At 45.6% G+C, this 9,956-nt stretch overlaps 2 protein-coding genes across 37 annotated transcripts in view; one reads left to right on the top strand and one right to left on the bottom strand.

Moving 5' to 3' along the window:
* The window catches only part of LOC106026489 (zinc transporter ZIP11-like), a 115,487-nt gene that overhangs the window by 79,688 nt on the left and 25,843 nt on the right, over nucleotides 1-9,956 (top strand). For 18 of the 36 annotated variants that reach the window (XR_010045086.1, XR_010045087.1, XR_010045081.1 and 15 more), the window contains 3 exons: nucleotides 1,862-2,111; nucleotides 5,865-6,015; nucleotides 9,495-9,875. Coding sequence is in view for 2 of the 36 variants with exons in the window: in XM_063241811.1 (XP_063097881.1) it covers nucleotides 2,041-2,111; nucleotides 5,959-6,015; nucleotides 9,495-9,540 (174 nt within the window). In the remaining 34 variants the exon portion in view is untranslated. Of the gene's footprint in view, nucleotides 1-1,861; nucleotides 2,112-5,861; nucleotides 6,016-9,494; nucleotides 9,876-9,956 lie in introns of those variants that run through there. The other 18 variants (XR_010045058.1, XR_002790001.2, XR_010045083.1 and 15 more) reach the window with 12 other exon arrangements.
* The window catches only part of LOC106025050 (leucine-rich repeat-containing protein 37A3-like), a 67,890-nt gene that overhangs the window by 32,665 nt on the left and 25,269 nt on the right, over nucleotides 1-9,956 (bottom strand). The gene's annotated exons all lie outside the window — the stretch shown is intronic.

Consider the following 9,956-nt stretch of genomic DNA (forward strand, 5'->3'; position numbering starts at 1 on the left):
CAAGACCAGCTGGAGACCAGCTCAAAGAGACAAAAAAAAATCATCTGATTTCTAAAATTTACTGACTTCCTCTTCTCAAATTTTGCAAGAAACTAGATTCTTTAAAGTTTGAAGCATCTTTGGTTTTGTTTAAATTAAACTGAAATCATTCTTTACTATAAGAAAAGTTGAGATACTTTTCCAGAAAGCAACCACATTCTCTACCTCTTTGAAGCAAACACTCCCCAATTTTTTAATCAAGTCTCCCCAAGTTAAGTGCTGAAGAAGTCCTGATCTCACTGCAACCATTCTGTTCTTGCCCCTGAACTCAGCTAAGTCACATGACTTGTCATCCAATTGAAACTTCTGTAAATGTCATAAAAACAACCCTGTCACAAAAACTATGGTCACCCCAGGATATGCATTGTACCATGGCCTATACTTACCTAGCTTTTTTTGCAACTCTTGCTTGCCACCCTATAAAAATTTCAAACTCTTCATAATCAGTGCCTCAGATTGTGGAGATTACTCCTCTGGGGACTGCCAGCAGTCAGTAAAATTTCCTTTCTTCTCCTGAGTTCCTGGCTACTGCAGACTCAGTTTTCCTGCTACAGTTACACTGGCATGAAACAGTTTTTGTCCTTTCCTTTCTAAACATCCTAAAAGTAGTAAATGATGATAATTTTCTTAAAGAAATTACTTTGGAAAATCAATCCCTAAAGGTTTTGTACAATGGATTTGCAGAAAGGTTCTTTGGTAAAATATTCTACTTCAGTTGTGGGGAGGTGCTGACCCCTAGGTACAGACCACACTGAGAAGGCAGAAGAGTGTTCAAAGCTGTAGCACAATTGACTTCAGGGCTGTAGGCACATTGATCCTGGAAATCTTGTGTGAGGGGAGCTCCAAAAGGACCTGTGTTTAAGCAGCCTGACTTCTCTGTCCTTGAGAGGAACTCTAGCTCCTCCCTCAGGTCCACAAATATGAAAGTACCTGAGAGGCCTCAATTCTACCTGTTTAACTTCAAATGAGGGTTCAGGGCCAAGAATGGGACTTGAGGAAAAATGACGGAAATTTCCTGTACTAGGAAGCAGTCTCAGACTTTCATGTTTTCCTGAGACATGCCTGCAGTCTTCCAAATCCTTCTGGCCTTTTGGTGACAGTGGTGTGTTATTTTTGCTATATTGAGCACTGAACCCAAGGCATCTTACATGCTAGCAAGTGCACACAACTAGGCTCCCACCCCCAGCCCTTTATATTCAGTGCTGCTGGATGTTTTGAATCAGGTCTACCCTGTTATTCTATCCTCATGCTTTTGCTGCAGGTAGCTGAGTTAGTTAGAAATACTATAGGCAGTGAGACATGGCTGGGTCCTGGAAGGAGCCAGTGCGGAAACTCAGATACCTTGCCCCTAGGGATGAGACAGACACTTCCTGCTGTGGGCCAGGCCTCAGTCCAAAACATCAAACAAGTACATCCACATCCTAAGGACTGCCATTCTAAGTAGTTCCCTGTCACCCCGAGGAAGTCAGGAGTCACCATTCAAACCCCCTAGGGCAGGGGCACTGCTCCCTGAGAATGACTGCTTTCTACATGACTGACTTTCCCATTTGTCCCTAATTAATCAATTTTACCCAAGCAATAGTTCTTATTGGCTAACCACACTTCTGTCCCACCTTATGCCCATCTGCCTTGAGAGTTCCCAGTTTTCCCTGCATTGATATGATTATTTTACTCTATAAAAGTCCCTAGAAAAGACAGAGTGCTTGACAACTTGCTCTGGACCACTTCTGTCTCTCTCTCAGACAGAGAGGCTTTCTTTCTCTCATTACATATATTGTGCTCTTATCCTCCTTTGTTCCTAAAATTCATTCTTTGATTTTAGAGAACACAAACTTGTACCAGACCTACTAGGTTGAAAGCTTCATTCCCCTATGTCATTTCAAGGTCCCACCAAGATCATTGGATGGAGGTAAGAGATTGATTTTGTTTCATAGCTTCTGGACTAGAACTTATTGAAATAACAAATTTTTTTTTTGTCTTTTTCCTTTTTATCGGTACCAGGGATCGAACTTACGACTGCCTGCTTGCAAGGCAGGTGCTTATGCCGCTGAGCTAAATCCCCAGTCCCCTAGGTAACAAATTTTTATGCTTCAAATTTTGTTTTCTGTTTCATTGTTTATAATTGCTTTGTCTCTTATGGTTTTGTTAAAAAGGTTAATGTGTTAAAACAGGAAATTTATGAAATCATGGAATTTCTTAAATGGTACATTTTTATTATTTTGGTTTTTTTAGAGGTTGATGGGTTGCTAAAGTTACTGGTACCCCTTGCTTGACTGTATTTAGACAATAGCACTAGAGATAATAATAGAATATCCCTAACAGACTTTAATGTAAACTTCTGTAAAATGATTCTCTTCAATAAAATCTAGTTCAGACTTAAAAAATATACATGCCTACAATAACACATGGGACTTCTTCCACCATTTAAAAAGCACTAGGCTGGTGGCTATTCTTCAAGACGTGCAGGACAGGTTTCACTAGGCAGACTGGCTCTGATCCTCCTCTGTACTCTAGAGGAAATGTCAAGTCTGTTCTGCTTCAGTGTCCTTTCTGTCACTTTAACGCTACTCTTTTCCCAGTTTGTATTCTCCTTATAGACGCATATAAAATTAGGAAAAAAGTCTAGATTATTCCAACCTTTTCCTGCTAAGTGAAGCCCATAGAAAATGCATGTTTGCTAATGCTGAACATAGGGAAGTCATCTTAGATGATGGACACACACCCTATCTCTGGGTTAGATGAGACATCAGAATACTGCCCATCCAGGAGTCCACACGTGAGAGTCATGTCCTGGCTGTGTTTGGGGTAAATCTCTTTAGAGATTAAGCCTGAGACACAGTGGTGAGAACTGGCTTCCATGTGACAGTGGAAGAAGCTATCCCCAAAAGCAGCACACATATGGGACCTAAACACATTTAGAATAAAGGGGCTTTCCAACTTTTCAAGTTGTGGACTTTAAAACTTTGTTGTAAAAATATAGAGCACTAGGAAATGATCTTACTCAGGTTTTAACTATCCCTTTAGAACTTTGACAGTCAGTGTTCACAATAGCTGTCACTCCTAAAAACAGAGGACAGATTTCCTCAGCATCCAGCTGGTGAATCCCCATTAAAGCCAGTGGGCAATGCAGTCAGTGGAGTGCTAACCAGACAGGTAGCTGGATTCCTTTCTGGAGAATGATTTCTGGTTGTGTGGGGCCTATGCAAACTGACAACAACTGAGGGGTCATGGCCAAGACACTCACGGTTTCCTCGGTGGGCACTGGCTCCCCAGCCACAGAAAACTCCACTTCCTTATCTACCTGGATCTTTCTGGTAGTAAGCTAAAGGTGTTCCCTAAACTTTTCAGGTAGTTAAGACTACTTCTCTCAAAACTAGGCTAAGGCACCTGCAACAGCTTTTTATATCTGAAAAGAAACTAGCAGGAAAGGATTTACATTTTTAAAGGACTTTGCCCCAGATGGGACACTACAGCAGTGAGAGGGGGGACCAAGGGATGTTTACCTTGAGGGCATTTTCTCTACCCCTGGGCAATTTACCTGTGGCACAGAATGAGTCCCAAGGGGCTGCTGGTACCACCCCCAGACCAAAGCTTCATGTATGCCCCCCACAGCATGTGTTCAGCAGAGAAAGCCAGACCCTGGCGGTCATGGAGCTTCTCTCTACATCCTTACAATAAAGACCACTTTACTTTATATTCTGTCTTCTAACTGCACCAAAGATTCTAGCAGTTGGTTCCCTGACTGGGAACAGCAGAGCAAGTGACTCCTGGGGTCCTCCCAGTTTGAATCCCCTGCCGAATCATGGACTGGACCACAGCCTAGATTAATTCCTCATTTCTCAACACGAGAGAGCTGCTCAATTTGTTGTTGCTTGTCTGCAAACACCACCAGTCTAATTCACTTACTGCAGGTGAGCCAACCGCCCACCACCATCTGAGGGTTACTCCATGCCTATGAGCCAGGCTCACGCTGGATTTCCCTTTTAACATCCCTGCGCTGGAATAGCAATTGTCAGGTTCCTTGGGCAGTCCGAGGCAGAGCTGTTACATGTGGTCCACTGGGACTCCACCTGTGCCTTTTGGTGATGACTAAAAATGTATGAGTAACCATGTTTCCAAAAGATTAGGTGATGACTTCTTCTACATTGGCCATAGTCCAAGTTGGCTCATTTTCTGCCCCCCAAAAAACATACCTCTGGGTACCTGGTTTGTAATCTTGGTACCTTTGGCCTAAAGAAAACTGTAAGAATTAAACAATTAATCTTTTTACTGCCAGGAGGCTTGGCTGACCTGCGAACTTAACAGCAGCCCATGGCCTAAAGAGGAGACATTTGACCCCCCTATTCTCAAAAATTTATATGGCTTTTGTTACACTGGTGACAAGTTGGCAAAAACTCTCTGTCTTTAGGCCTTTTCACTTTAAGGATGTGTCCTTCTCTCACTCTGCTCCTCCAGGATCTCTCCCCCTCTCCACACTTAGGATGCAGCTTCTCTCTTTACAGCTTCTCCCCTGTATCTCACACATCAAATACCACAGCCTTCTCATCCAAAGGCTGCTCCTCCCCCTTCACCCACTAGGCTCTAATTTCTCAATCTCCCCACCCTCGGCTGCGTCAGCCCGCTTCTCCTGGAGCTCCCATGGGCCGGGATGAGGGGAGGTGTGCGCTGACGGCACACAGGCAGGGCCTGTGGTCTGCACAGGCAGGGCAGGCAGCACAGTACATGCTGACCAGCCCACACGGGCTGCTCTGGGCTCTCACGCCATGATCCGGCTCTGTGCTCCCCCTGCGGGCTCCAAGCACCTCCTGGGCAGCCCCACCCCCCTACATGGCTCGGCTGAGCCAGCGTGGCTCTGAGTGGTGGCCAGAGGAGGTGGCCGAGGAGAAGGCAACAGACACAGCAGGAAGGGAAAAGGCCATGGCTGTCTGAGAGGTGGGGCGCCTGGCTATTCCTTTTTAACTTTCTGAGCTACCTCAGATTCATTAGTTTCCTTTTCTGGTATTCTTATTTCAAAAGATCTCTATTAATTGATCAACAGAAGGTTCACACAAGTCTTATTTATTATAATTCAAATATGTGAGTGCATATTATTATGGCCAAGTATGTGAGTGCACTCTAATTTTATAAAATGATCATCAGTCTATATATCAGTTGTCTGTTTGTTCAGTCCGTTTATAATGTAGGATCGTCTGTCCATGTTTGTCCATTTGCCTGCTCTGTAAACAGCTGTTCCTTTTATTTGAGCTCAACAATCTTTTTTTCTTTTTTGCATTTTCAAACCATTTAATCAAAGTTTATTTGGGTTAAAATTGGTTAAACAAAATCTCTTGGGGTGAGGAGACATTGGACAAGACTTCAATTGATAAACAGAAATGAGGCCATTGGTAATTTTACCAGCTCTTGTTTATTAATTGGAGCCTCCAGTAATCTCCATAGCCTTATGGGAGACTGGAAGGATTTTGGCCCAAGCCGGACACTATAGCTGGAAAAGCCTTGGAGGCAGAACCAAGGGGCTCCATTTCCCCCACCCCTAGGAATTTACCTATGGCCCTATCTTTCCCACCCTGAGGAATTTGCCCCTGGTGCCAAACAAGTGCCAGTGAGATACCTGTGCATCTCTAATGCCCCTAGGGCACCAGCTTAGACCTAGGCTAATTATATGCCCCACTCCACGTGTCTGCCAGAGAGAAAGCCAGACTTCAGTGGTCCTGGGGTTTTTTGTTTTCTCTCTGTGCATTCTCAGAATAAAAGCCTCTTTTGTTTTATATTTCTCATCTTTTGGATGTTACAATCTTATCATTTGGTGCCGTGACTTGGGTCAGCAGGCAAGTGACTCCTGGGACCCTCCCAGACTGAGTGCCATGCCAATTCACAAACCGGACTACATCCTGGATTAATTCTTCACTTTTCAACATTCAGGAACTGCTTAATTTGTTGCCAATCGCTCGCAAACAACACCGGCCCAATTTATCACAGGTGAGCAAACTCCGGAGAATTTTCAGCACTGGGATAGGCCCCACAGGGGTTTTCTTCCCCTTTCCATGGATTTGCGTGATGCTCTCATGTCCTTAGACAGCCCAAGGCAGAGTATTTCTGGGCCAGGTCCACAAAACTCTAACATCCTTCAGAGCTTTAAGCTCTCACAGGCAGAGCCATTACTAAAATCCATGAAAAATCCACTCATGGATCTCTCGGTGATGACTGAGAATTACGAGATTTGAAACTGATCACAACTACCATTCATTCCAAAGGACATGGGTGACGGCCCAACCTTTGGACCATGATCCATTTCTCACCTGAGATTTAGCCATGGGAAACATCTTTACTACTTCCCAAAAGACCACACCTTTGCAATGCTTGATTTCCAATCTGAGTACACTTAAAATTTTAAAAAACCATAAAAACTAAACAATCTTTTACTGCCAGGAGGCTTGGCTGACCTACCCACTTAACAGCAGCCCATTGCCCAAAGAGGGGACATTTGACCCCTGTATTCTCAAAAATTTATATGATTTTTGTCACTGGTGGCAAGTTAACAGAAATTCCGTATATACAGGCTTTCCTCACTCTGAGAACGTGCTCCTCTCTCATTAAATTATGTACGCCTGCTCAGATATTTTTAGCTAACTCTGCTGCACCACAAATTCTCCCCTCCTGCCCTCATGACCCCCTGGAGGAAGTACCCCCAGTCTTTTATCCGCCCCCTCCTCTCTATCCCCAAAATCAATTCTCGCAGTTTTTTCCCGCTGTGCGATCATCTCCCCTCCCTCTTCCCGGACCCCTAATTCTCCCAGTAGCTCTAATCCCTCTGTTAGTGCTTCTTCACAGTCTCTGACCTCACTCTCCTGAGAATTCTTTGTCCCCTTCAGCATTCTCACCACCCACCCACCATACTAGGTCTCGGTCACTATATCCTTCTGGCAGGCCGCGTGACTGCTACAGTTCATGTGGGGGGGCGGGGGAGCAATCACCATGTTGCGGCCCTCCGCCACGTGAAAAGGTGCTGCCATCTTGGGACGGATCTCACGGTCAATGGCCGCCCCTTTGTGGCTCCTCTTGTGATCAGCAACAGCCACCCTGCTGCGGACCACATGACAATTTACTGTGCTGTGAACAGCAACTAAATCACTGCAAGGCACACAGTGAGACACCAACAGCCTGTGTTTCCTTGTCCCATGTTAACTGGCAGCCACTTTATAGCCGATCTACAGATAATTGTTCACACGCGACTACTGGATGGTTGGCTGCCCAATGTCCATCTACTCCATAATCTTCTCCTCAATCTCTGCTACCACTTCGGGAGCAAGCTGGCCCCAAGGGACTTGTTAATATACATGTGCCTTTCTCCCTTTCTGACTTATCTCAGATTACCCATAAATCAAGTGACCGGCGCAGCCCCAATGAAACAGGAGACGCTTCAGGTGGTAACAGGAACTGCCAACTTTATTGTTGCGGGTTCTGGCTTATATATCTGACTGTAGCCAATCAGGCTGCCACGAGGGCTGCCACGAGGAGGAAGGGCTGGAATGAGACGTAGGCTCTGGCTAATATACTCAGCTGTGGTGAATACGAAGTGAGCACGGGGTGGCTAATTTGGAGAGGGACGTAGCACATTGCAGAAGCTGGCGTGGTCCTTAGTCCTGGGTGGGATATGGTATGTTGAGCGCCTGCGCCCAACATCTCCCCCTTTCTTTATAACTGACGCAGGGTCTCCAGAGGTCGGTGCCCCTCGTGAGGTGTCACGCTGCAGTCATGATAATGCCTCACTACTCATTGGTGCTCTTTTGGAGGGGGTGGGAGTATTGTTTTATGAGCCCAACCCGCATGCTCGCCGACATGGGGACCGGGGTGTCTCCTGGCCAAGGACGACACCCCCTGCGATGCTTTGCTGCACACCTGCGTCACAGCATGGCGAGCCATGCTGCCGGGCCTTGACCAGATTCCACAGCCAGCAATGCTTGTTTGATGATTACTTTGTCCCTATTCCTTTGTCTGCGAATCCGACAGAGCAGAAGTAGACTGCCGAATGCGGCAAATGTAGCCATGGTAGCCAGAGCCCCTATTCCTGCCCATTGCTTTATGAAAGAGAAAACTTTATGGATCCAATTGGAGAGTTGGCCCGAGCTGGATCACAGGAAACTTGTCTGGGTCCACCATAGCTGGAATCGGTACGAACTGGAGTACCTGCATAACGACAGCTGAAAGTGCACTGTTATCCCAACATTGTAACACATAACAGGTTGCGGTGGAGCAATTTAGAAAAGTCATTTTTGTGGTGGCTTCAAACAACAGAAAAAGATTTCCCTGATAGGGCCCAAGATCTCTAACACTTGCAGGGCATTGACGACATGATGTGAGTCTGAGAGCAGATTGAAAGGTTGTGGGTACTGTTTAAACACTTCTATGATGATTTTTAGCTCTGTTAGTTGAGGTTGATCAGGTGTAAATAGTTACCAATTCTGTTAATTGAGTTCGCCTGACTTTGGGTGTCTAACTTCCTCCTTTCCGGCGGCCGCTGTGTCCGCCATTTTGTGTGCCTCTTAATCCCTTTTCTCTCAGTAAGTCGCTTAAAGCAATTAACAGCGGCTGAGTAGCGGTGTTACCCATGTTAAGGGGAATTTCAAGAGTTTCTTTTTTTTTTTTCCTTTTTGTTTCCTTTTTCCTTTTTTTTTTTTTTTTTTTTTTTTTGGTAACAGGGACAGCTTAGTCCCTGCGCCCCTTTACGGCACCCCCAAAACCAGCCTCTTTACAGCCCCCGGAACTCTCTTTATGAATTCCTCAATCCCGCCTTTTTACGGCTCCCGGAACTCTCTTTACGAGCTCCTCAATCCCTTGCGACGCGTCCCCCCAAGGTTGCCCGATAGCCCCCGCTATCCGGCCCGGCACCACTCGCTGCCTGTTGCGTAGCACCCACTACCAACGTTGAGCAGTTTAACCTGTCAGCCCCCGCCCGCCAAGTAGCCCCGCTATCGGTGCTTGAAGGTTTTACCTGTTGACGCTCTGTTCTATCGGAGAGAGAGGTTGGTTCCCCGTACGGTCGGAGAGAGGGTCTCAGCGCTCCCCGTACGGGCCACCAGTTGACCGGCGCAGCCCCAATGAAACAGGAGACGCTTCAGGTGGTAACAGGAACTGCCAACTTTATTGTTGCGGGTTCTGGCTTATATATCTGACTGTAGCCAATCAGGCTGCCACGAGGGCTGCCACGAGGAGGAAGGGCTGGAATGAGACGCGGGCTCTGGCTAATATACTCAGCTGTGGTGAATACGAAGTGAGCACGGGGTGGCTAATTTGGAGAGGGACGTAGCGCATTGCGGAAGCTGGCGTGGTCCTTAGTCCCGGGTGGGGTATGGTATGTTGAGCACCTGCGCCCAACAATCAAGTAGCTTCTCTGTTGACCCCCTGAATTATATCAGGGAATTTGAGTTTATAACTAATTGTTATGATTTACATTTTAGGGATATTTATGTGATTCTAAAAACCACCCTCAGCTCACAAGAGTGAACTCAGCTGTGGCAGGCAGCTCAAGAAGAATCTATCACAGACATAAGGCAAACACAACCGAATGACCTGGATCTACTGCAGTGCCAGAAGAGGATCCTAACTGGAACTATCAAAATGGAGAAGGTTCAAAAAAATTATATAAGATGATTGAATGTCTAATTGTGGGCCATAATAAGATTGCTCACAAACATACTAACTATAACAAACTTTTAGAACAGGTCCAGGAGGCTAATGAAAACCCAGCTATGTTCCTAAATTGGCTTAGGAAAACCTTAATTAAGTTTACTAATGTAAACTCAGACTCTCAATAAAGGGATAATTGTTGTTAACTCTTATTTTATTTCCCAGTCTGCTCCTGATACTTGTGCAAAATTACAAAAGGTTGAACATCAAACTCCACAGGGAGATCTTCTTAA

This window comes from Cavia porcellus, unplaced genomic scaffold (assembly GCF_034190915.1).
Source record: "Cavia porcellus strain 051 isolate PalLab524CR breed Dunkin Hartley unplaced genomic scaffold, mCavPor4.1 scaffold_32, whole genome shotgun sequence".
NCBI classification, from domain to species: domain Eukaryota; kingdom Metazoa; phylum Chordata; class Mammalia; order Rodentia; family Caviidae; genus Cavia; species Cavia porcellus.